The 25,704-nt window shown below is 41.0% G+C and overlaps 1 protein-coding gene across 3 annotated transcripts in view; it reads left to right on the top strand.

The window, feature by feature from the left end:
• LOC130682066 (probable ubiquitin carboxyl-terminal hydrolase FAF-X) overlaps positions 1-25,704 on the top strand; it is a 167,138-nt gene that overhangs the window by 80,459 nt on the left and 60,975 nt on the right. For 2 of the 3 annotated variants that reach the window (XM_057496189.1, XM_057496190.1), the window contains exons 23-26: positions 5,583-5,602; positions 6,136-6,252; positions 7,237-7,365; positions 8,771-8,940. In XM_057496189.1, the coding sequence (XP_057352172.1) occupies positions 5,583-5,602; positions 6,136-6,252; positions 7,237-7,365; positions 8,771-8,940 (436 nt within the window). The remainder of the gene's footprint in view (positions 1-5,582; positions 5,603-6,135; positions 6,253-7,236; positions 7,366-8,770; positions 8,941-25,704) is intronic. The other variant, XM_057496188.1, reaches the window with a different exon arrangement.

Below are 25,704 nucleotides of genomic sequence, written 5' to 3'. Positions count from 1 at the left end.
AATTTTCATTTGTCTGATGATTAGCGATTTGGAGCACCTTTTCATGTGCCTAGTGGAGGTCTGAATTTGTTTGGAGAAGTGTCTGCTCAGCTCCTCTGCCCATTTTATGATTGGCTTATCTGCATTTTGCCTGTTGAGGTGTGTGAGCTCTTTATATAATTTGGATGTCAACCCTTTATTGGATATGTCATTCTCCCATACTGTAGGTTACCTTTTTGTTCTACTAATGGTGTCCTTTGCTGTACAGAAGCTTTTCGGCTTGAAGTAGTCCCACTTGTTCATGTTTGCTTTAGTTTCTGTTGCCCGGGGAGACATGTTCATGAAGAGGTCACTCATGTCCGTGTCCAAGAGATTTTTGGCTGTCTTTTCCTAAGAGTTTTATGGACAGTTCTCTCGACTTACGTCCAGGTCTTTGATCCATTTCGAGTTTACTATTGTGTATGGGGTTAGACAATAATCCAGTTTCATTCTCTTGCATGTAGCTGGGCAGTTTTGCCAACACCAACTGTTGAAGAGGCCGTCATTTCCCCATTGTATGTCCGTGGCTCCTTTATTGTACATTAGTTGACCACGTGCGTGTGGATTAATGTCTGGACTCTGTATCCTGTTCCACTGGTCTGTGGGTCTGTTCTTGTGCCAGTGCCAAATTGTCTTGATTACTGTGGCTTTAGTAGGGCTTGAAGTTGGGAAGTGAGGTCCGCCAACTTTACTCCTCCTTCTCTGGATTGCCTCGGCTCTTCGGGGTCTTTGGCCCCGAATTTTAACACTACTTGTTCCAGTTCGTTGAAGGAAGCTGTTGGTATTTTGATAGGGATTGCATTGAATCTGTATATTGCCTTAGGCAGGATGTTCGTTTTGACAGAATTATTCCACCTAGCCAAGAGCATGGGATGAGTTACCACTCGTTAGTGTCCTCTTTAATTTCTCTTAAGAGTGTCTTGTACTTCTCAGGGTATAGGTCTTTTGCTTGCTTGGTTAGGTTTATTTCTAGGTATTTTATTCTTTTTGATGCAATCATGAATGGAATTGTTTTCCTGATTTCTTTTTCTGCTAGGTCGTCCTTGGTGTATAGGAAATCAACAGATTTGTGTGTAGTGATTTTGTATCCTGGAACCTTGCTGAATTCATATATTAGTTCTAGTAGTTTTGCAGTGGAGTCTTTTAGGTTTTTTCTGTACAGTATCATTTCAGCTGCAAATAGTGACAGTTTGACTTCTTCTTTACCAATCTGGAGTCCTTTTATTTCTTTGTTTTGTCTGATTGCCATGGGTAGGACCTCCAGTACTATGTTGAATAACAGTGGAGAGAGTGGGCGTTCCTGTCTTTTTCCTGATCTTGGGTGAAAAGCTTTGAGCTTCTCCGTGTTGAATATAATGTTGCCTGTGGGTTTGTCATATATTGCCTTTATTATGTTGAGATTCTATGGTTACTAGACTCCCCCCCGTCCTCAAGTCCCCACCCCATACCCCATTACAGTCACTGTCTATCAGCATAGTAAGATGCTATACAATCTCTACTTGTCTTCTCTGTGTTGTAGAGCTGTCCCCATTCCTCCCCCCTACATTATGTCTGCTAATCATAATGCCCCTTTCCCCCCTTTGTCTCTCCCTTCCCAGCCATCCTCCCCAGTCCCTTTCCTGTTAGTCCATTCTTGGTTTCTGTGAGTCTGCTGATGTTTTGCTCCTTCAGTCTTTTTCTTTGTTTCTTATACTCCACATATGAGTTTAATCATCGGGAAGCAGTCTCTGGGATGATCTCCTGAGCTGCGGTAGTCAGGGCCGCCCTCAGGCTAGCCTAGAGGACTGCAGGGGCAGGGCTTCACACCCGTGCTGGTGTGTTCTCCTGAGAACAGCGCCTCTTCCTGCCTTCCAGATCTTGCTCCAGCTTCCGCTGCCTGTCCCAGTTAGCTGCATGCTTGCAGGAGACTCTGCGTGGTTGACGTTGGCGGGGCCACTCTCCGGCTGCTCCACAGCTCTGCCGGGTCAGCCGGTCTCCCTGCAGTGCTGCCCAGGGGGAATGAATGGCATGGTGCTTATCGCCGTGAGGGGCTTCGGGGCTGCTTTACTCCCCAGGGAGTTAGGGGGCCGGAAGTTTCTCAAGATTCCCAGCCTGCTGGGCAGAGTGTACTGGGACAATTTTGTTCCGCCGTTAAGCCCTTGTCCCTTTAAGAGATTTAAAAAGGGCCCGCTTCTCTCTTTTCCCAGGGCAGCTTGCTGTGGGGACCTGCTCGCAGTGTCTGTCTCGGAAGCTACCCTTCTGTTTCTCTAATGTCCAGCACACCATGCAATGTGTGTCTCTGCTCCCTGTGCAGATTACTAGGGCTGGTTATTTAGCAGGCCTGCCCTTCCACTCCCTCCCCACTCCAACTTCTTTTCTCCCACTGGTGAGCCGGGGTCGGGGGAACACTCGTTTCCTGCCGGGCCGCGACTTGTATCTTACCCTTTTCGTGAGATGCTGCGTTCTCGCAGATGTAGGTGTAGCCTGGCTATTGTGCTGTATCTTCTCGTCTCTCTCTCTTTTAGGAATAGTTGTATGTGTCGTAGTTTCAAAAATATGTATGGTTTTTGGAGATTTCCGCAGCCCTACTCTCACCACCATGCTGAGCCATCTCTCAGTTCTGGTTTCTTTATCCATTGTACCACTCTATATCTTTTGCTTGGTGCACTTAGTCCATTTACATTAAAGGTGATTATTGATTGATGTGTACTCATTACCATTGTAGGTTTTAAATCTGTGGTTACCAAAGGCTCAAGGGCAGCTTCTTTACTATCTAACTGTCTGCCTTAAATTGCTGAGTACTCTATTTCAGACACAGTCCAGAGGTACTTTTTTTTTCCTCCCTTCTTCCTCTTTCACACTTACATACTAGGTGTCATATTCCTCACTTTTTGTGTATTCCTTGACTGGTTTTGAGAGTAGTTGATTTAATTTCATATTTGCTGGTAATGAACTGGTCTACTACCTTTACTGTGAGTTTATTTTCACTGGTGACAGCTATTTCGACTTAGGAACATTTTCATCTAGATCAGTCCCTTGAACATATCCTCTAGGGCTGGAGTAGTGGTGGTGTATTCCTCCAACTTTTGTTTATCTGAGTATTGTTGATTTCCTGCTTCAAATTTAAATGATTTTCTTGCCAGGTAGAATGTTCTTGGATGGAAGTCCTTCAGTTTCATTACATTAAACATATCATGCCACTACCTTCTGGCCTGTAAGGTTGCTGCTGAGCAGTGTGCTGAAAGCCTTACTGGATTTCATTTATAAGTTACCTTTTTTCTCTCTGGCTGTTTGCAGTGCTCTGTCCTTGATCCTTGCCATTTTAATTATTATATGTCATGTTGTTGCCTTCCTAAGGATCCTTTTGTTAGGGCTTTTCTTCTCTTCTGTGACCTGAGTGTAATTTCCTTCCCCAGATTGGTGAAGGTTCCAACACTTACTTCTTCAAAGAGAGTTTTTATCCCTTCAGAAAGACTTCTTATCCGTTTGTCTTTTCTCCTTCTGGTACCCCTGTTATGCTAATATTGTTCCGTTTGGTTTTGTCACAAAGCTCTCTTAATAAACTATTCTTTCTTTCCTAGTGATCCTTTTTCCTGTTTTTTGGCTGCACTGTTTACTTGCTCCCTAATTTCCTGATTATTTTTCATTTCTTCATCCTGTGAAAGCCTGCTATTAAATCCCCTTGTTGCATTTTTTTTTCAGATACTGTTTTATTCACCTCTGAGTGACTTTTTTGCAGGTTGTCTTTTTGTTGAGGTGTGCTCCCTTACTTCCTGAATATTTTTCTGTAGAGCCATGAGCATGTTTACAACTTCTACTTTGAAGTCTTTATCCAGAAGATTGGTGATTTCAGTTCCACTCAGCCCTCTTCCTGATGTTAGGTCTTACAGTTTTGTTTGGATCAAATTTCTCTGTCATCTCATATTTTCAGTGTTTCTTATGGAGTAGTAGATTTATGCAGGATGCCTCTAGTGCCCAGAATCTCTAAACAATTTTGCTTTCTGGTGCAGGAGCCCCAACTGTTGGTGTGCAGTAGGCTGGGTTCCTTTCGGTCTAGCTTGTAATGACCTGATTTTAGATGGGTTGTGTGAGCCGTCAGCTCATTGACACACAGTGAGAAGCCATGGGGCTGCTCTGCTGTAGTTGTTGTGAATGGAGCGACCCTTTCCCCAACCTGCAGCAATAGCATGATCTGCCGGCAAGTAGGGCAGGCGCCTCCTGGGAGGAAGGAGCCCCTGGGGCTGGCTGGCCAAAACAGGACTGAGAAAGCTGAGAGCATCTCCCTGTGACTCCCCAGCAGTGAGGTGTGACACCAGTGTCAGGGTAAATGGGCTGTTCACAGACCACATGTGGAGGGAAGAGCCTCAGGACTGCACCAATAGAGCTGCTGTGAGTAGAGCTGCTCTCCGCCTGGCCTGCAGCAAAAGCACAGGTCACAGGCAGGTGGAACCAGTGCTTGCCGGGAGGAAGTAGCCTCCAGGGTATGGCTTCTGTGGGCAGATCCTCAGCTGGCCCAGTATAGGACCATGAAACCTGGGAGGGTCTCCCCCTGCCTATCTGGCAGCAAAGTATGACACCACCTCCAAGCCAAGTGGGCCATCCACAGGCCACGTGCTGCAAGGAGGAGCCTCAGGGCTGAGTTACCGGGGAGGGGAACAAAGCCTCCCTGTCTCCCAAGAGTTCCGAAGCTGTTAGGCTGAGGGTGGGCTTGGGAGGTATTTTCCACCTGCCTTTTCCAACCTCAGCAGAGAGCTCTGTGTAACCCTTACCCATCTAGCGCTTCTCTCATTGCTAGGAAGCCTTTCCAACTCCCTCTTTGCTTTTGTCTCAGGGAGACCAGTAGAACATGCCTATCCTCCACAAACAGCTGGAATCACTGCCTTCCAAGTGTTCATTCAGCCTGTCTGTTTTGTCCAGGCCCTCTAATTACTAGAGCACCATGTAATGTGGGTTTCTGCTCCCAGATCTCTAGGGCCCGGTGTTCAGCAATCATGGCTTCCTACACATGCCCAGCTCTGTTCCTCTTCCTCCTGCCTGTGGAGGAGGGCTTAGGTCCCACCATATAATCAGCTTTGCCACTTTCCCCTCTTCTTCCCTTCCTCCCTGATGTGCGTATGTAGTTCTGCAGTCTTCATGTTATTTTCAGGGTTGGTTATATTTGCTATAATTTCATGTTCTCTGTGTTTTTTGCAGGAGGTTTCTGCCTTAATCTTACTACTCCACCATCTTTTTTCCCAGAGTCCTCTATACTATCTTTTTAATTTGAAATCTTACTTAGTAGTAGCTGGCCAGTAGACCCTCAAGTATTGACTGTGAAAGATGAAAATCACATGTGTAGAACAGTAAATTAAATGAAAATTTCAGCTTCCCTTAATTGACATTAAAGAGAGTAACTGGAAGGAAGCATTACACCAAATCAGACTTCTACATGATTTGCCAAACTAGTGACAGCAGGAACCACCATCCCAAAGTCTTAAATTCCTTAAAACATGTATTTTTAAGAACTTCTTTAACAAAACTTGATTGTGAAAGAAAGGTAGAGAGGGTGGGTGGTGAATCTGTGCAGACTTTTTAGCAAGTTTGAGGGATAAACATTAGAACACAGGTAGCAAAAGAACCTTTGAACTAAAGTAAGGAACAGCTTAAAGACTGGAGTGACAGAAAGTGAGAGGTATAAATTAAAGATGAGAGGATGAGAAATTGAAAGTCTGTTTATCTGGTACCCTCATTTTGCTCAGTCATTTCACAGCAAGCATAGTAATCTTTTGGGAAAGAGGAAAAGGCTTTGCCCAGAGACGTGTAAGAGATGTGTTCAGAGGGCTGTCACCTGCTTCAAGTGAGAGTGAACCCTGTTGTAGGAAGAGTATTGAGTTAGTCTGAAATTGGAGTTTACAGAGCAATATTATATTTTAACAGGCAAGTGAGAGAGGGTGTCTATAGTGTTGGGCATCTGGGATACTTTTTATGCAGATCACCATTAATTCTATTGTAAATAAGGAACACTGATGTAGACGGAGAAAGATGACATCCTGAGACAGAGGCAGTGATTAAGTAGCATATTGTTGGGTTGGTTACTGCAGATTTTTGAAATTTAGTTTTGTGCAAGTTTATTCCAAGTAAAAAGTTGTGTTTTTTCAGATGAACCAAGATCACATGGTGATACTACAAAATGTCCTTCAGAGCATGCCTAATCCGTCATCTGAATACATGCTTAGAAATGTTTCTGTACGTCTTGCTCAGCAAATATCTGGTGAGGTTAGTATCAAAATTTGAAGACTCTGGCATTTTGGGTGGTTTTATTTTGTATTACTGTTGACAGTCTCTTTTTGTTCAAATATATAAAGATGCTGAACTTGAGGTTATTGAGACTGTGTCAGTCTAGTGTGAATCTTATTATTTCAGATGAAGTTTCATGTTAATATTATCTAAATACTAGTAGTAAGAAAGTGCTTTTTAAAAGTATTTAATCAGATTTTTTTGAGTTATACTTTCTGTTGCATAAACTAGATCAAAATAAACCATCTGGTGAGTTTTGACAGATGTTTAATGACACACTCAAGGTGAATTTCCATCAGCCCCAATAGTTTTCTCCTCCTGGCTCCACGCAACCACCATTCTGCTTTTTGTTACATGTAAATTTCTTAAGTTTCGTTAAATTTACATCACTGGAATCATATTGTATGCTCTTTTGTGTCTGCATTATTTCCATCAGCATAATTTTGAAATTATCAGTGTTATATTTTGCATCTGTCCTTTATTCCATTTTGAGTAATACTACTTTTTATGGGCTTTCCTCCTGTTGCATTAGTAGACATTTGAATTAAACTAGTTTCTGAATTTTGGGAATAGAACTACTTTGAAAATTCATTAAATAAGGGCTTCTGTGGGTGCATCTTCTTTCTGGGTGAAGACATACATAGGAATGAAAGGCTGGATTTTCCCATGTTCTAAAAATTTTTATGAAAAGTATTATAGAGCCCAGATTAGATCTTAGCCTAAAGCATACTTTGTGACTGTAGCTGACAATAATGTTTGTTCTTCATCTACTATATTTTATGACTTGATGTAAAGGTATTTAAAAATGCACCCATTACTACTTTGGACCTTAAGGGTAATGTGAAGCATTCACTTAATTTACAACCACTTATACTACCTCTTTAACAAGGAGAAAGTTTTGTTTTCTGATTATTTCACTTTGATATTCTATCAGCACTTTTAATTACTGGTTTTTTTTTTCAGGCTTCAAGATATATGCCTGATACTTGTGTAATTAGAGCTATACAAAAAATCGTCTGGGCATCAGGATGTGGGGCATTAGAGCTAGTCTTTAGCCCAAATGAAGAAATTACTAAAATGTACGAGATGACGGTAAGAATTAGTACAAAAATATATTCCTTGTTTGTTAGTTGTACATATGACCAAAGTTTCGTGTCTGCTGTCTTTTAAGGAAAAAGTCATTCGTATCTAGTAGTTTAAAATGAACTTCTAGATGCAGTTCAGATGAGAATATATATGAGTTATTTTTGAAAATAAAAGACTTCAGAGTTTCTCTATAACGCAGCTTTTTTCTGAAACTTTTTTTTTTTAACTTCTTGGGTTGAAAATATAATGGATTTTCTTTTCCTAGTTCCCTTTAATTCTTTCTCAGTTTTTTTGTCCTGAATGAATTTTGGTAACTGTCTGCTGTGGAATTGACATTTAACAAGTATTTTCTTGGCTCATTTAGAGCACTCAAAAGCAGGAAAAGTGTACCATTTTGGTATTATCCCTAAGCTTTGTTGAATTAAGCAGTTACTTGCAGAAATGAGATTTTGTTTAGCTCTTTGAATCCCCAGTCATATTTACTTGTCTTGGATAGTCACTTCTGTAATATTTTAAGAGAGCAAAGTGGGTAGGTAATAGCCTTGTACAGCTTCCCTTTTTGGAATATTTAAATGTTGTTTGCCAGACATAAACTGTACCTATTTTTCGATGAGTAAAGGCAGATTACAAATGATTAGCTGCCTACTTGATTATATTTTTGTTTGGAAATGCCTTCTTGAACATTGGTATAGGGCTAAGTAATTTTTTAAATCAGATTGCATCTTAGTAAGCTGTGTGATAAAAACTACACACTAATCAAAAATACAAACTGCAGGGCCAGAGGGATTGTTTAGGAAGGAATACTGACTGATGCAGAACTTTACCACTCACCCAAGTGACACTTAGTGTTTGTGATCAGACACCTTTAATCCCCTTTGGGGGTATTTTTCTGAGGGTCTCAGAAGTGCAGATGAAGGGACTGAAGACAGGCCACTTTAGAGATTAGGTAAGTTTTAAATGTTAGCTACATTTAAATACAGGTTAGATACAGGTTAAGAATTTTTTCCTGAACCTGCATCACTGGGTGACAATGAAGCAAAACTGAAGGAGTAAAGCAGCAGACTCACAGACTCTAAGAAGGGACTAGCTGCTAACAAAGGGGAGAGGTGGGAAGGGAGGGAGAAGGGGATTAGGGGGTGTTACGATCGGCACACCTGGTGTGGGGAGGATCATGGGAGAGACAGTGTAGCACAGAGAAGACAAGTAGAGAATCTGTGGCATCTTACTACACTGATGGACGGTGAATGCAATGGGGTATGGGGGGAACTCGATAATGTGGATGAAAGTAGTAACCACGTTATTTTTAATGTGAAACCTTCAGAAGAATGTATATGGATGATACCTTAGTAAAAAAAATGAAAATAAAAAAATGTATCACTGGGTAATTTGACTCCTGATTGTAATTTTACAGATCACCAATGCAAGTAATGAGCCAGATACAGAAGATGAACAGGTTTGCTGTGAGGGATTCGAAGTGATGACGTTATGTTTTGCTCTACTTCCAACAGCTTTGGATGCACTTAGTAAAGAAAGAGCCTGGCAAACATTTATCATTGACTTACTATTGCACTGTCCCAGCAAGTAAGTGATTATTTTTTTCTTTTGTGTTTTGTTTTGTTTTGTGTTTTAGGAAGGAAGGCACGCCTCATTATTTTGAGCAAAAACAGATTAATTTTGATAAAAACATCTTTGAAGTCAAATGAGACTTATTCTCGTCTACATGGCACATTGGTGTTTATGAAACCTTCAACATGTCTCACTTAATCTGTGCTACTTTCTTCTTATCTAAACGGCAGTGCTGATATTTTTTTCCTTTTACCAGGCTTTTATTGTTGTGGCGTATATAATCATAACAAGGTATTTGGACATTTTAACAACTTCTAAGGGGGCAATTCAGTGGCCTTAAGAACATTTTCAGTGTTGTACAGTCATCATCACTATTTCTTTTTCCTTATTTCATTCTTCTGATAGTTCACTGTTAGTGTATACAAGTGCAACAGATTTCTCTGCTTAATTTTGTATCCTGAAACTATAGTGAATTCACTTATTTTCCTAATAGGTATTGGTGGACTCTTTAGGGTCTTCTCTATATAATATATCATCTGGAAATAGTGACAGTTTTACTTCTTCCCTAGCCATATGAATGCCTTTTTATTTCTTCATCTCGTCTGATTGCTGTGGCTAGAACCTCCAATACTCTGTTGAATAAAAGTGCTAAGAGTCAGGATCCTTGTCTTCATCCTGATCAGTGAGGAAAACTGTATAAGTTGGCAGGTTTTTCACCATTGCTATGTAGTCTGTGGGTTTATCTTATATGGCCTTTACTATGTTGAGGTATCTACCCTTTACACTCACTTTGCTGAGAGTTTTTATCATCATCACTATTTCTTAAACTTTTTATCACCCCAAATTTTTCTAAAGAATTAATTTGTTTTTCTTTAGGAAAATAAGCTTTTCTTGGTTTGAAAAAGCTGTTTCACAAAACCTTCCAGCCCTAGTTAGCTCTAATCCACATTCTATCTAGATGAATTTGCCTACAGTCAATCCCACATATAAATGGAATCACAATATTAGTCTTTTTGGGTTTGGATTGTTTCACATGACATAATGTTCTCAAGGTTTATACGTGTTGCCGCGTATTTCAGAATTCTCTTCCTTTTTAAGGCTGAATATATTCAGATGTACAACTATATCACGTTTTCGTTAATGCATTCATTTGTTGGTGGATCCTTAGATTGTTTCTGTTTCTGGCTATTATGAAAAACACTGCTTTGAGCATTGCTATGAACACAAATAACTGTTTGAATGCATTTTCAGTTCCTTTGAGTATATACTTGGATTGAATATGCTAGATTACATGGTAAATCTATGCTTAACTTTTTAAGGACCTGCCAACTTATACATTAGTTTCACCATGGTATACTCACACCAGTCAAGTACCAAAGCTCTACTTTCTCTCCCCTACTTCTTCTTCTCTCTTTTTTTAAATGTAAAAGCCATCCCAGTGATGTGGTATCTCATGGCAGTTTTGATTTTCACTTCCCTAGTGATGACTGATTCCAAGAATCCTTTCTTGTGCTTCTTGTGCGTCTGCAGAGAAAATTCTATTCATTTTTAAATTCTGATATTTATATGAACTTTAGGATGGGTTTTTACATTTTGGCAGTCAATACCATTGTAATTTAGGAAGGGATAACATTACATATGTAGACTGTTTGGGTAGAGGGGTAGTATTGACATCTAAATAATACTAAATCTTCCAATACATGAGTATACATTGTCTTGTTTATTTAGGACTTTAATTGCTTCAAACACTGCTGTGTATCTTATTAATTAGGTTTATCTTTTCCTGAGTATTGTATCCTTTTTGCTGCTCATGTAGGTGGGATTCACTTTTTATGATTTTTATTCATTTTGTACTTTAACAGCTTTGCTGAATTCAGTTCTTTAAGGATTCTTTCTTTTTTTTGATACCATTAGTGTACAGTTACTTGAACAACATTATGGCAACTGCACTCCCCTATTATCAAGTCCCCCACATCCCCCTTTACATTCACTGTCCGTCAGCATAGTAAGATGCTATAGAATCATTACTTGTCTTCTCTGTGTATAGTGCTTTTCCCGTGACCCCCCATCCGCTACATTATGTGTGCTAATCATAATGCCCGTTTACCCACCTTGTCCCTCCCTCCCCACCCATCTCCCCAGCCCCTTTCCCTTTGGTACCTGTTAGTTCATTCTTGGGTTCTGTGAGTCTGCAGCTGTTTTGTTCCTGCAGTTTTTTTGTCTTTGTTCTTATGGTCCACAGATGAGTGAAATAATCTGATACTTGTCTTTCTCTGCATGGCTATTTTCACTGGGCACAATACCCTCTAGCTCCATCCATGTTGTTGCAAATGGTAGGATTTCTTTTCCTCTTATGGCTGAATGTGTACCACATCTTTGTGCATTCATGTACTGTTGCACACTTAGGTTGCTTCTGTGTTCTTTTCATTGTATATAGTGCTGTGATAAGCATACGGGTGCATATGTCTTTCTCAAATGGGACTGCTGCATTCTTAGGGTAAATTCCTAGGAGTGGAATTCCTGGGTCAAGTGGTATTTCTATTTTGAGCTTTTTGAGGAACCTCCATACTGCTTTCCACAATGGTAGAACTAGTTTACTTTCCAACCAGCAGTGTACGAGGGTTCCCCTTTCTCCACATCCTCGCCAACATCTGTTGTTTGTCTTTCGGATGCTGGCCACCCTATTTGATGTGAGGTGATAACTCATTGTGGTTTTAATTTGCATTTCTCTGATGACAAGCGATGTGGAGTGTCTTTTCATTTGTCTGTTTGCCATCTGAATTTCTTCTTTAGAGAAGTGTCTGTTCAGCTCCTCTGCCCATTTTTTAATTGGATTATGTGCTTTTTGATTGTTGAGGTGTGTGAGCTCTTTATATAATTTGGATGACAACCACTTATCGGATATGTCATTTATGAATACATTCTCCCATACTGTAGGATGTCTTTTTGTTCTACTGATGGTGTCCTTTGCTGTACAGAAGCTTTTTAGTTTGATATAGTCCCACTTGTTCATTTTTGCTTTTGTTTCCCTTGCTTGGGGAGATACGTTCATGAAGAAGTTGCTCGTGTTTATGTCCAAGAGATTTTTGTCTGTAGTTTTTTTCTAAGAGTTTTATGGTTTCATGACTCATCATTCAGGTCTTTGATCCATGTTGAGTTTACTTTTCTGTGTAGGTTAGACAATAATCCTGTTTCCTTGTCTTACATGTAGCTGTCCAGTTTTGCCATCACCAGCTGTTGAAGAGGCTGTCATTTCCCCATTGTATATCCATGGCTCCTTTATCGTATATTTACTGACCATATATGTTTGGTTTATATCTTGGCCCTCTGGTCTGTTGCATTGGACTATGGGTCTGTTCTTGTGCCAGTATCAGATTGTCTTGATTACTGTGGCTCTGTGTTAGAGCTTCAATTTCAGAAGAGAGATCCCTCTGATTTCTTCTTCCTTCCCAGGACTGCTTTGGCTAATCGGGGTTTTTTGGTGTTTCCATATGAATTTTAGAACCATTTGTTCCAGTTCGTTGAAGACTGCTGTTCGTATTTAGTTAGCGGTTGCTTTGAACCTGTAGATTGCATTAGGCAGGGTGGCCATTTTGACGATATTAATTCTTCCTAGTGAAGAGCATGGGGTGATTTTCCATTGGTTCGTGTCCTCTTTAATTTCTCTTAGGAGAGTCTTGTAGTTTCAGGGTATAGGTCTTTCACTTCCTTGGTTAGGTTTATTCCGAGGTGTTTTATTCTTTTTGATGCAATTGTGAAAAGCATTGTTTTCCTGATTTCTCTTTCTGCTCGCTCATCATTAGTGTATAGGAATGCAACAGATTTCTGTGTATTAATTTTGTAACCTACAACGTTGCTGAGTTCAGACATTAGTTGTAGTAGTTTTGGAGTGTTTTCTTTAGGGTTATTTTCTGTGCAATGTCATGTCATCTGCAAATGGGCAGTTTGACTTGTTCCTTACCAGCCTGGATGCCTTTGATTTCTTTGTGTTGTCTGATTGCCATTGCTAGGACCTCCAGTACTATGTTGAATAAAAGTGGGGACAGTGGGCATCCCTGTCTTGTTCACGACCTTCGGGGAAAATCTTCCAGCTTCTCGCCATTAAGTATAATGTTGCCTGTGGGTTTGTCATATACAGACTTTATTATTTTGAGGTATATGCCCTCTCTACCCATTTTGTTAAGAGTTTTTATCACGAATGGACATTGAATTTTGTCTAATGCTTTTTCAGCCTCTATGGAGATGATCATGTGGTTTTTGTGCTTCTTTGTATTGACATGGTGGGTGATGTTAAAGGATTTTCGAATGTTGTACCATCCTTGCATCCTTGGGATGAATCCCACTTGGTCATGGTGGATGATCCTTTCAGTGTATTTTTGAATTCGGTTTGCTAATATTTTATTGAGTATTTCTGCATCTGTGTTCATCAGCGATATTGGTCTGTAGTTTTCTTTTTTGGTGGGGTCTTTGCCTGTTTTTGGTATTATAGTGATGTTGGCCTCACAGAATGAGTATGGAAGTATTCCCTCCTCTTCTCCTTTTTGGAGAACTTTAAAGAGGATTGGTTTTAGGTCTTCACTGAATGTTTGATAAAATTCAGAGGGGGGCAGTCATCTGGTTCAGGGCTTTAGTTGTTAGGTATTTTTGATAACCAGTTCCATTACATTGCTGCCAATTGGTCTGTTAAGATTTTCGTTTCTTCCTGGTTCCATTTCTATTACGTTATCTGGTTTGTTACTATGTAATTTTTCATGATATTTTCTCATAATTCTTTGTATTTCTGTGGTCTCCATAGTTATTTTTCCTTTCTCATTTCTGATTCTGTTTATGTGTGTAGACTCTCATTTTTTCTTGGTAAATCTGCCTATGGGTTTATCTATTTTGTTTATATTCTTGATGGATCAGCTCCTGGTTTCACTGATTCTGTTGTTTTATTCTCCTCTATTTGATTTGTTTCTGCTTCAATCTTTATTATGTCCTTCCTTCTACTGACTTTGTGCCTCACTTTGTTCTTCTTTTTCTAGTTTCAAAAATGGTCTAGTGAGTTTAGACTGTTCATTTCTGGCTGTTCTTCTTTCCTGTTGTCAGCCTGTATTGTAATATTTGCAGCTCACACGGCCTTCACTTTGTCCCACAGATTTTTGTGGTATTGAGTTGTTTTTTTCAGTTGTCTCCGTATATTGCTTGATCTCTTCTTATTTGATAATCTATCCATTGATTATTTAGAAGCACGTTATTAAGCCTCCATGTGTTTGTGTGCTTTTTCATTTTCTTTGTGTTAATTTATTTCTAATTTTATACCTTTGGGATCTGAGTAGCTGGTTTGTTCAATTTCAGTCTTTTTGAATTTGCTGAGGTGTTTTTTCTGTGGCCTCGTGTATGGTCTATTCTGGGAAACATTCCATGTGCACTTGAGAAGAATGTGCATTCTGTTGCGTTTGGATGTACTGTTCTGTGTATGTCTGTTAGGTCCGTCTGTTGTAATATGTTGTTCAGTGCCTCCGTCTCTTTACTCATTTTCTGTCTGGTTGATCTATCCTTTGGAGTGAGTGGTGTGTTGAAGTCTCCTAGAATGAGTGCATTGCATTCCATTTCCCTCTTTAGTTCTGTTAGTATTTGTTTCACGTATGTAGATGATCCCATTTCGGGTGCGTCGATATTTATAATAGTTCTCTCCTCTTGTTGGACTGCCCCCTTTATCATTATGTAATGTCCTCCTTTGTCTCTGGTGAGTTTCTTTGTTTTGAAGTCTATTTTGTCTGATACAAGTACTGCAACTCCTGCTTTTTTCTCCTTATTAGTTGCATGAAATACCATTTTCAATCCCTTTACTTTCAGTCTGTGTATGTCTTTGGGTTCGAAGTGAGTCTTTTGCAGGTAGCATACAGATGGTCTGGTTTTTTAATTCATTCGGTGACTCTGTGTTTTGATTGGTGCCTTCAGAGCCTTTACATTTAGGGTGATTATTGATAGGTATGTACTTACTGCCATTGCAGACTTTAGATTTGTGGTTATGAAAGGTTCAAGGGTAATTCCCTTACTATCTGACAGTCTAATTTAACTCACTTTCTGTGCTAATAAAAACAGAACCTAAAAGTTGTTTTTTGTCTTTTTCTCCTTTTTCTTCCCCCTCCCTTTCTTTATATGTTGGGTGTGATATTCTGAGCTCTTTGTCTATCCCTTGATTGACTTTGGGGGTAGTTGATTTGATTTTGCATCTGTTCAGTGATTAATTGTTCTACTTTGCTGTGGTTTTATTTTGCCTGGTGAAATGTATTTAGCCTTAGGAATACTTCCATGTGTAGTAGTTCCTCCAAAATGCACTGTCGAGGTGGTTTGTAGGAGGTAAATCCTCTCAGCTTTTGCTTATCGGAACATTGTTTAATCTCTCCTTCAAATTTAAATGATCACCTTGGCAGGTAGAGTATTCTTGGTCCTAGGACCTCCTGCATCACTGCATTAAATACATCATGCCACTCCCTTCTGGCCTGTAAGGTTTTTGTTGAGAATTCTGATGATAGCCTGATGGGTTTTCCTTTGTATGTGATCTTTTCTCTCTCTCTAGCTGCTTTTAAAAGTCTGTCCTTATCCTTGATCTTTGCCACTTTATTTTTTATGTCTTGGTGTTGTCTTCCTTGGATCCCTTGTGTTGGGAGGTCTGCCTAACACTTCGATGGCTTGAGAGACTGTCTTCTTTCTCAGATTGGGGAAGTGTTCAGCAATTGCCTCCTCAGTGACACTTTCTGTCCCTTTTTCTTTCACTTCTTCTTCTGGTGCCCCTATTAGGAGAGTAATGTTCCGTTTGGAACTGTCACACGGTCGTGTCAATGATCTTTCATTCTTAGAGATTATTTTTTCTCTCTGTGCCTCATCTTCTTTGTATTCCTCTTCTCTAATTACTATTCCATTTACCATCTCTTCTACTACATCCAATCTTCTTTTAAATCCCTCACATGTTTCATTTCAGGTACGGAGTGTCTTGATGATTGAATCTCCATCTTAAATTCATCCCTGAGTTCTTGAATATTTTTCTGCCCCTCCGTAAGCATGTTTATAGTTCTTACTTCGAACTCTCTTTCAGGAATACTGGTGAGTTCAGTTTCATTTGGCCAGTTTTGTGTGGTGCCCTCTAGTGTCCAGAAGCTCTAGTCTCTGGAGCTGCTCAGCCACTACGTGAGGATGGGGGTCATAGGGGAGTGGTGCTGGAGCCTGGGAGGAGGAAAGAGCTAAATTGACACTGCTTTCCGGCTGCAGTGCGTCTCCAGTGTCAGAGCCAGTGGGCCAAGCACACAGTTGTAACCCTCCGTGCTTGGCGTCTCTAGGGGCCTCCCTCCGGCTGGCCTGATGCCAGCAGTGACTGCTGGTCTGTGAGCAGGTGCCGGCAGGCCAGGAGAAGGTGCAGCAGTCTGAGTGTCAGTGTGGGGGGCCTCCAAGCTGAGTAGCCAGCTAGGGGGATTGGACCTCCCGAAGCTCCTCAAAGTTCCCAATCTGCTGGGCAGAGCGCCCGCGGACAATCTTGTCTGCCTCTCCCTTCTCCCGCGCAGCAAGCTCCGTGCAAACCCTGCACCTTCAGCAGCCATCTTGCTGCAAGGAAGCCTCTTAGACCACACGCCTTTCCTTTGTCCCAGAGCGGCCAGGTGGGGATTCTTACCCTGCACAAAGGGCCGGAATCTCAGTCTCTCAAGCACTCCACCTGTCCCTGCTCCCCAACCCCACCAACCTCCAGGGCACCATACAGTGTAGATTTGTTTTCCAAAGTAGGCCTCCGGGGCTGGGTGTTCAGCAGTTCTGGGCTTCCACCCCCTCCCTGCTCCATTTCTCTTCCTCCTGCTGGTGAACTAGGGTGGTGGAAGGGCTTAGGTCCTGCTGGATCAAGGCTTTGGTACGTTACCCTCTTCCTTGAGGGTCTCTATGCAGTCGGGTGCAGCCTTCTTTCCTGTTGCTGTTCTAGAGTTAGTTGTGTTCGCTATATCTTCATACTATCTGTGGTTTTTGGACTGTCTCACCTCTCGTGCCGCCATCTTGAATCCCCTAGGGGTTCCTTCTTTTAAGGATTTTTCAAAGGGCCAGTGGGTATGAACTTGTAAAGTGGTCTCAAAAATGCTTATCTCTAGTGTGATACACTAAGTCACTTCTGTTATCAGTCCTCTAGGTAATTCTGCAAAATTAACTTAACACGAGTATAAGTTCCTCACAAGGGGAACAGCTCCCCTCTGGGAACCTTAGTCTGGGCTGCCTGCCCTGCCACCAAGGTGGACTGAGTTCTTGTCTGTTTGCTGAAATATGTGGAGATTCTTACTTCCTAACTTCCTGGCTTTTAAAAATGGAATCTTAGCTTTAAGATGGAATCCTTCCTTTCTTACTATGCTAAAAAGTATAAAATAATTTGATTTGCCATTTTAAGTCTCAGGTAAATAGTGTTAGATATATTTACATGGTTGTGCCCTGTAAGTAGAAGAGCTCTAGTACTTTTTCTTGTCATGCAGAACGGAAAGTCTACACCAACGCAACACAAATTTGTCTACCTATCTCAACACCAGTGCTTTCCCGCACTACCTTTGTTAGGGGGGCATTGTGTATTTTCCTTGGTTCTTGTCCCTCCTGGAACAAAGAATTGAAGGGCAGAGACACAGTAGTGAAACAGTGAAAGTTTTAAAGTTACTTACAGAGAGAAAAAATACAGGCAACCTCAGGGAGGGGAGGCGCCCTGAAAGGCTGGGGATTCCTCCTTTTAAGGATTTTTCAGGAATGTGACAGAGAGCTAGAAGGGTGAACTTAAGTGGTCTTCTCCTCAAGATGTTTATCTTTTTGAGACACAGAGTCTCTTACCAGTCCTCTGGGTAATTCTCAAAATTGACATAAGAAGTTTACTGCTCTGGCCCCCTCCCAGGATAGCAGCTTACTGGTTTGGGAGCATATCAATTAAGACTGCCTGCCCTGTGCCCCAAGGTGGGATGAGTTATTGTCTGTTTGCTAAAGAGTTAGTTAAGAATCTTACTTAACTTCTTGGGTATTAAAATACAGTCTTTAAGATAGAATCCTTCTTGCTTTTTACTATGTTGTTTATGGCAGGACCAGCATAGTAAATGAATTGCCTAGGAAACAAACTACTTGATCAGTGGTGAAAGGAGAGAAAAACAGCATGTAGGTAAAGGTAAAAAATAAACTGGGCCCAGATGATTAACATAATAAAGATGGGCTATGCCGAAGTACCTTCCTTTATCTGGGCAATATTCAAACATTCCAGGCCAAGTAGCTCTTGGCTTTTCAAGCTTTAATTCATTAACTCTGGGTCTTTTTAATGGACTTCCCTGGCCTTTTTTTCTCTTTCCACCCTGCCCAGATCTATTTTCCTGCCTAACACTTTCTCCGCACTCCATGCTAGCAAAGTGCTTTTCTGTGCGCCGTTTTCGTGCAGCCACAGCACACTCTGGTTTCCCACCCTCCCCTTTTTGGAAGAACTCTATGAGCCGCTCCTTGGTGATGGCAGGCAGCAGACCAGTTAGGTTCCAGGAACTGAGGGGAGGAGAGAATGGCCATTTTATCTCCACTACTTGCCCAGAACCACCTGAGGCTGCAGCAGTAAACATCCATTCATATGCCAGGCGGTAAATTCTGGAAACTACCACTTACTCCACAATGACCCTTTTTTTTCCCTGATAATTTTCCTTGCTCTCTATTTTGCTCTGAATTATAGCCACTCCAACTTTCTTCTCAAGCAGTTTAATTTTCACTGCATCTTTAAAATTCATTTCTTAAGGCATTTAATAAATGCCAGTGTTTAGTTGGGTATTTATGCCCTATGACTGTCGTATCTTTTATTTGGTTGTATTTTGACCTTGGAATTTAAAAGTGATTAATTTTGAATAAATACCAACTGTATTCGTTGCTTTTTTTTTTTTTAATTCTCCATATAGGTTCTTCCCTGTAACTTTTTTTGCGTTCTCTGCTTCTTTTTCCTTTTCCTTTAAGTGCAATCACGTTATTATTAGGTTTCTTTAACAGAGGTTTAACTATACTTGGAATTTTTTCCAAATTTGGCAAAATGGTTACAAGTGCTAAAGTTACCACTACAGAGTAATAAGCTTCTTTGATACGTTCTATTTTTATTACAAAATTTTGAGAAAGCAGATACAGGAATTTTTGTTTGGTTTCCTGTGCCTTACTGAAGTGTCCTTGATAAACTAAAAGGTATATGTACATAAGGTACACAAGGTAATGTTTTAGACACACACGCATGCACGCACACGTGCGCACGCATTCCTGCTCTGCTGAGACCGAGTAAAGAGAAGAGCAAGTTGTAGGGCTTAAAAACGAGTTTGTACTCTCAAGGCAGTAGGTCTCAGTCTCTCCTGGCTCTGGCGCTGCTTCCCCCTGCTTCCCAGCATGGGCTTAATACTCTCCTAGCGCCAGGGCTCCATCGCTTCCCTCTGACAGACTTTGTTCCCTACTGGCTCTCCAAGCTTCCCTTCTCTGCTCTTGACTGTTCTCCCTTCCCCGCCCCTTGCACCAGGAGCACGTCTGTGGGCTAGCCTCTGTGGTAACTGGCAGTCACCCCAAAATACCCAACCAGTTATGCATCAGGAACTGCGGAGAGGAGAGAACAGTTGTTCCCTCTCCATCTTAACTGATTGAAGTGATATCTTACGGCATTTTTTATTGATATGAAGTGAACTCTTACGAAGGTTTCACAAGAAAAACAGTGTGGTTACTACTTTCACCCTCATATGATTAGCGATGTGGAGCATCTTTTCACCTTCCTGTCAGTTGTCCGAATTTCTTCTTTGGAAAAGACTCTTATTCACATCCTCTGCCCATTTCTTCATCTGGTTGCTTGGTTTTGGGTATTGAAGTGTTTGACTTTGTTACGGAAAATAATGAAAAAACCCGTACCATACTCCTATCATTGACGGAAGAACCAGGCGGCACTCGGTCGTCTTGGAGTGTTGAGGCTTTACTTCACACCGGCGGGCTCAGAGGGAAGTAATCTCCCAAAAGTCTGAGCCCTGAACAGGGGCAAAGGGAGCAATATATATCTTTCTGCTTCTGTATCTGTAGCATTCCTACATGCACAGCAAGCGAGCAATCGAGGAGTGAAGAGTTTGGGGAATGAACCTAGGGAGTGCTCGGCAGAGTGGGGCGTGTAGGGGAGCGGGAAATTAAGGGAGTTTCTGTTGTCTTTGCTAAGAAGAGCAACAGAAGGGAGCCACCTGGACTAGATTGCTGTCTTTGTAAGTTTTTCCCTGTTGACTTCTGTACATATTTTGGGTGTTAAATTAACCCCTTATGGGATAAGTCATTAAGGAATACATTTGTAGGATGCCTTTTTGATCTGCTGATGGTGTCCTTTGCTGAACAAAAGCTTTTTAGTTTGATGTAGTCCCATTTGTTCATTTTTGCTTTTGTTTCCCTTTCCCAAGGACATGTGTTCAGTAAAAGGTTGCTCACATTTATATTCAAGAGATTTTTGCCTATGTTTTCTTCAAAGAGTTTTACTTTTTGTGACTTACAAAGGTCTTTGATCCATTTTGAGTTTAGTTTTCTAAATGGAGTTAGGCAGTAATCCAGTTTCATTCTCTTACATGTAAGCTGTCCATTTTTGCCAGTATGAATTGTCGAAGAGGCTGTCTTTTCCCCATTTTATACCAATGGCTCCTTTATCATATATGAATTGGCCATATATGTGTGGGTTTACATCAGGGCTCTATTCTGTTCTAATGATCTATGGGTCTGTTCTTGTGCCTGTACCATACTGTCTTGGTTTCTGTAGGGAGCATAATCCCCCAGCTTTGTTCTTCCTTCTCTGGATTGCTTTGGCTCTTCAGGGTCTTCTGTGGTTCCACATGAATTTTAGAACTGTTTGTTGTAGTTTGTTGAAGAATGCCGTTGGTATTTGATAGGGATTGCATGGAAACTGTAGATTGTGTTAGGCATGATGGTCATTTTGACAACATTTATTCTTCCTATCCATGAACAGAGGATAGGTTTCCATTTATTGTTATCTAATTGCTCTATGAGTGTTTTGTAATTTTCAGTGTTTAGGTCTTTCAGCTGCTTGGTTAGGTATTTTTGCTGCAATTGTTAATGGAGTTGTTTTTCTGATTTTCTGTCTGCTAGTTTATGCTTACAATATAGGAAAGCAGCAGATTCTGTGTTAATTTTGTATCCTGGACCTTTGCTGCATTCAGTTTTTTGGTGGAGTCTTTAGGTTTTCTATGTATAATAGCATATCATCTGAAAACCCTGACAAGTTTAACTTCTTCCTTAACACTTAGGAAGCCTTTTATATCTTTGTGTTTGTTGTCTGATTGCCGTGACTAGGACCTCCAGTACTTTGTTGAATAAAAGTGGGGAGATTGAGCATTCTTGTTTTGTTTCTGATCTTAGTGAAATATATTTCAGCTTTTGAGTGAACATTCCTACCTGCACAGCAAGTCAGCAGGCAAGGGGGAGTGAACCTGGGGAGTGCTCGGCAGAGTGGGGAGTGTAGGGCTGTGGGTTTTTCATGCATTGCCTTTGCTATGCTGAGTTACATATCCTCTATGCACTTTTAATTGAGAATTTCTGTCATGGATGAGTGTTGAGTATTGTTGAATGCTTTTTCAGCATCAATTGAGATGATCGTGTTGATTTTTGTCCTCTTTGTCAATGTGTGTGATGTTGATTGATTTTCAGATATTGTACTATCCTTGAATCCCTGGAATAAATCCCATACGGTGATGATGCATGACCTTTTTGATGTAGTTTTTAATCCTGTTTGCTAATATTTTGTTGAGGGTTTTTTGATTACATTCATCAGGGATATTGGTCTGTAATTTTCCCTTTTTTGCACTGTAATGCTGGCCTCATAGAATGAGTTTGGAAGTATTCTCTCCTTTTGTACTTTTTAGAAGACTTTAAGAAGGATGGATATTGGGTCTTTTGTAAGTGTTTGCTAAAAATTCAGCTGTGAAGCACAATATGGATGGTCACAGGGAAGGCAATATAGCACAGAGAAGACAACTGCTAACTCCTGCATCTTACTGTGCTCATGGACAGTGACTGTAGTGGGTTACGTGAAGGGAACTTGATAATAGGGAGGAATGTAGTAACCACAATATTCCTCATGTGAAACCTTCACAAGATTGTATTTTAGTGATACCTTTATAAAAAAAATTCAGTATGAGACCATCTGGTCCAGGGGTTTTATTCTTAGGTAATATTTTGATTACCAATTCAATTTCATTGCTAGTATTTGGTCTGTTCAGATTTTCTGGTTTTTCCTGGGCCGGTCTTAAAAGTTGTATTTTTCGAGAAAGTCGTCCATTTCTTAGGTTATCCAGTTTGTTGGTGTATAATTTTTCATATATTCTCTTACAATTTTTGTATTTCCAAGGTGCCTGTCGTGATTTTTCCTTTTTCATTTCTGATGGCATTTACATGTGTATAGTTTATTTTTTTCTTGATGAGTCTGTCTAGGGGTTTATCTGTTTTATTTTCTTGAAGAACCAGCTCATTTCATTGATTCTATTGTTTTATTCTTCTCAGCTTTACTTTTTTATTCTCTGATCTTTATCAAGTCTCTCCTGCTAGTGACTTTGGGCCTCATTTGTTCTTCTTTTTGTAGTTTCATTACTTGAGAGTTTAGACTGTTCATTAGGGATTGTTCTTGTTCATTGGCGTAAACCTGTATAGCTGTGTGCTATCCCCTTCAAACTGCGTTTGCTGTGTCCCACAAGTTTTGGGATGTTGAGTTGTTGTCATTTGTCTCCATATACTGTTTGCTGTCTATTTTAATTTGGTCACTGATCGATGTTGTTAAGCCTCCATGTGTTTGTGGGTTTTTAAAATTTACTTACTAATCTCTTTTTGTGGCCTATTCTGGAAAATGTTCCATGTGCACTTGAGAAGAATGTGTTATCCCTTCTGCCTTTGGTGAACTGTTCTGTAGATGTCTGCTGGGTTCAGCTGTTCCTAATGCATTGTTCAGTGCCTCTGTCGGGTTGATCTGGAGTGTGAGGTGTGTTGAAGTCTCCTGAGATAACTGCATTGCATTCTGTTTCTTTTATTATGTTAATATTTGTTTCACATATTTGGGTGCTCCTATGTTGGGTACATAGATATTTATAATGGTTATATACTCTTGTTGGACTCCTGACCACTTTATCATCATGTAATGTCCTTCTTTGTGTCTTGTTACTTAATTTTGAAATGTATTTTTATGATGTAATGACTGCAGCTTCTGCTTTTTTTCCCCCTATTGTTTGCATGAGTATCTTTTTCCACCCCTTTACTTTAAGTCTGTATATGTGTTTGGGTTTGAAGTGAGTCTCTTCTAGGCAGCTTGTACATGGGTCTACATTTTTTGTCCACTCTGCGACTCTTTGTCTTTTCATTGGTGTGTTCAGTCCATTTACAATTGGGGTAATTACTGATAGATACGTATTTACTGCCGTTGTGGGCTTTAAACTTGTAGTTACCAAACTTTCAAAGGCAGCTTTCCTTACTCTCTAAAAGTCTGTCTTACCTCACTTATACTATTTTAAACACAATCTAAAGGTTTTTTTTTCTTCCTCCTTTTCCTTCCCTCCTCCACTCTTACATATATTAAGGTGTCATATTCTGTACTCTTGTGTGTAGTCCTTGACTGACTTCGTCTTGTATGTAGTCCTTGACTGACTTGGTGGGCAGTCCAGTTAATTTTGCATTGGTTAGTAATTAATTGGTCTACATCCTTTACTGTGGTTTTATTATTTTCTCTTGTGATGGCTGTTTAGCCATAGGAGTACTTCCATCTGGAGCAGTCTCTTGAAAATTCACTGTAAAGATGGTTTGTGAGTGATGAATTCCCTAAACTTTCGCTTTTATGCTTTTATATGAAATCGTTGAATCTCCGCTTCAAATGCAAATTGTAATCTTGCCAAGTAGAGTGTTCCTGGTTTAAGGCCCTTCTGCTTCATTGTACTAAATATATCATGCCATGCCACTCGATTCCTGCCTGTAAGGTTTCTACTGAGAAATCTGCTGACAACATCAGGGTGTCTTTTTTCCCCTCTATGGCCGCTTTCAGTATTCTCTCCCTGATCTTTGCCATATTAATTATTATATGTCTTGGTGGTGTCATCCTAGGGTTCCTTGTGTTGGGGGATCTTTTTATTTCCATGACCTGAGAGACTATTCTCTTCCTCCAATTGGGAGAATTTTCAGCAGTTATTTCCCCAAAGAGTCTTCCTATCCCTTTGTCTCTCTATTGTTCTTGTGGTACCCCTACATTGAGATTATTGTTTCATTTGGATTGTTTGCACAGATCTCTTATGCTTTCATTCCTAGAGGTCCCTTTTTCCTGTTTTTTGGCTTCATTGTTTTCCTGTTTTCTGATTTCTATTTCATTTACGATCTCCTCTACTTCATGTCATCCACTTTGAAATCTCTCCATTGTATGTTTCATTTCAGATACTGTATCTTTCACAGTGTCTTTCTCTTTCTTGAAGTCCTTCCCGACATCTTGAGTATTTCTCTGTAGCTCCATGAGCATGTTTATGACTTGTATTTCGAAATACTTATCAAGAAGACTGTTTCAGGTTCTCTCAACCCTTTTGCATTTTGTCCTGCAGTTTTGTTTGGGCAAAATTTTTCTGCTGATTCATTTTTTTAGTGTTATCAATGGAGTCATAGATTCATGGAGAAACACCTTCTTGTGCCCAGAAACTCAATACACTTCACCTTACTGTGCAGGAGTTCTAGCTGTTGTTGGGCAATGTGTGGGGTGACTTTCTGCCTGTCTTGTGGTACACGGATACCAGCTGAGCTTGTGTGGGCATCGGCTGTTCGCAGGTGCAAAAAGAAAATGCGTCTGCACTGCTGGAGTTGCCGTGAGCGGAGCTTCCTTTCACCTGGCGTACAGCAATGGTGGGGGGCTGCAGGTCCGGCCAGGAGGAAGGAGCTCCCTGGGCTGACTCCCGCAGTATTTCCCCAGCTGAACCAAAAAAAGGCTTCAAAATCTTGGCAGGTGTCCCTCTGTGTTTCTTACTGCAACATCTGCCTCTGTTGCTAGGAAAAGTAGGCCTACTGCAGGTGGCATGTGCAGGGTGGAGCCTCGATGCTTCAGTGCTGGAGCAGTCATGGCCAGAGCTGCCCTCCACCTGCCCTGCAAAAATGGTGGGGCACAAGCTGGAGGGAAGAGATCCTCCTGGGAGGAAAGAACTCCAGGGGCTGGCTCCTGCACATAGTTTCCCAGCTGGCCTGAAACAGGGCTGACAAAGTAAGGAGGGTCTCCCTCTGCCTATATGGGAGCATGTCTGACCGTACTGCTGGCTGGCCACAGGCCACTCGCCTCCAAGGAGCCTCAAGAATGCCTTGTCAGCGAGGGGGTTGGAGCGCCTGTGGCTTCCCAGAATTCCTAACCTGTTGAGCTGAGGGCAGCGAGGGGGTTGGAGCGCCTGTGGCTTCCCGAATTCCAAACCTGTTGACCTGCCTTTTCTTAACAGAGAGTTCTATGTAAATCTTGCCCCTCTGGCGGTCCTCCCACTGCTGGGAAGTCTTTCAAGCTCCTACTTTGCTGTTGTCTTGGGGGGCCGGTATAGGATGCCTGTTCTCCAAAGCAGCTGAAATCTTCAGCCCCCTGAAGTGTTCCACCTATCGTTTTTGTCCAGCCTTAGTAATCACCACAGCACTGTGTAATGTGGGTTTGTGTTCCCAGAGCAGATCTGCAGGGCCAGCTCTTAAGCAGTCCTGGGCTCCTACTTCCTCCCCGCTCTATTCCTCTTCCACCTGTAGGTTGGGGTGGAGGGCATGCTTGGG

This window comes from Manis pentadactyla, chromosome Y, assembly GCF_030020395.1.
Source record: "Manis pentadactyla isolate mManPen7 chromosome Y, mManPen7.hap1, whole genome shotgun sequence".
Lineage (NCBI taxonomy): Eukaryota > Metazoa > Chordata > Mammalia > Pholidota > Manidae > Manis > Manis pentadactyla.
This window is presented reverse-complemented; position numbering and strand designations above follow the sequence as displayed.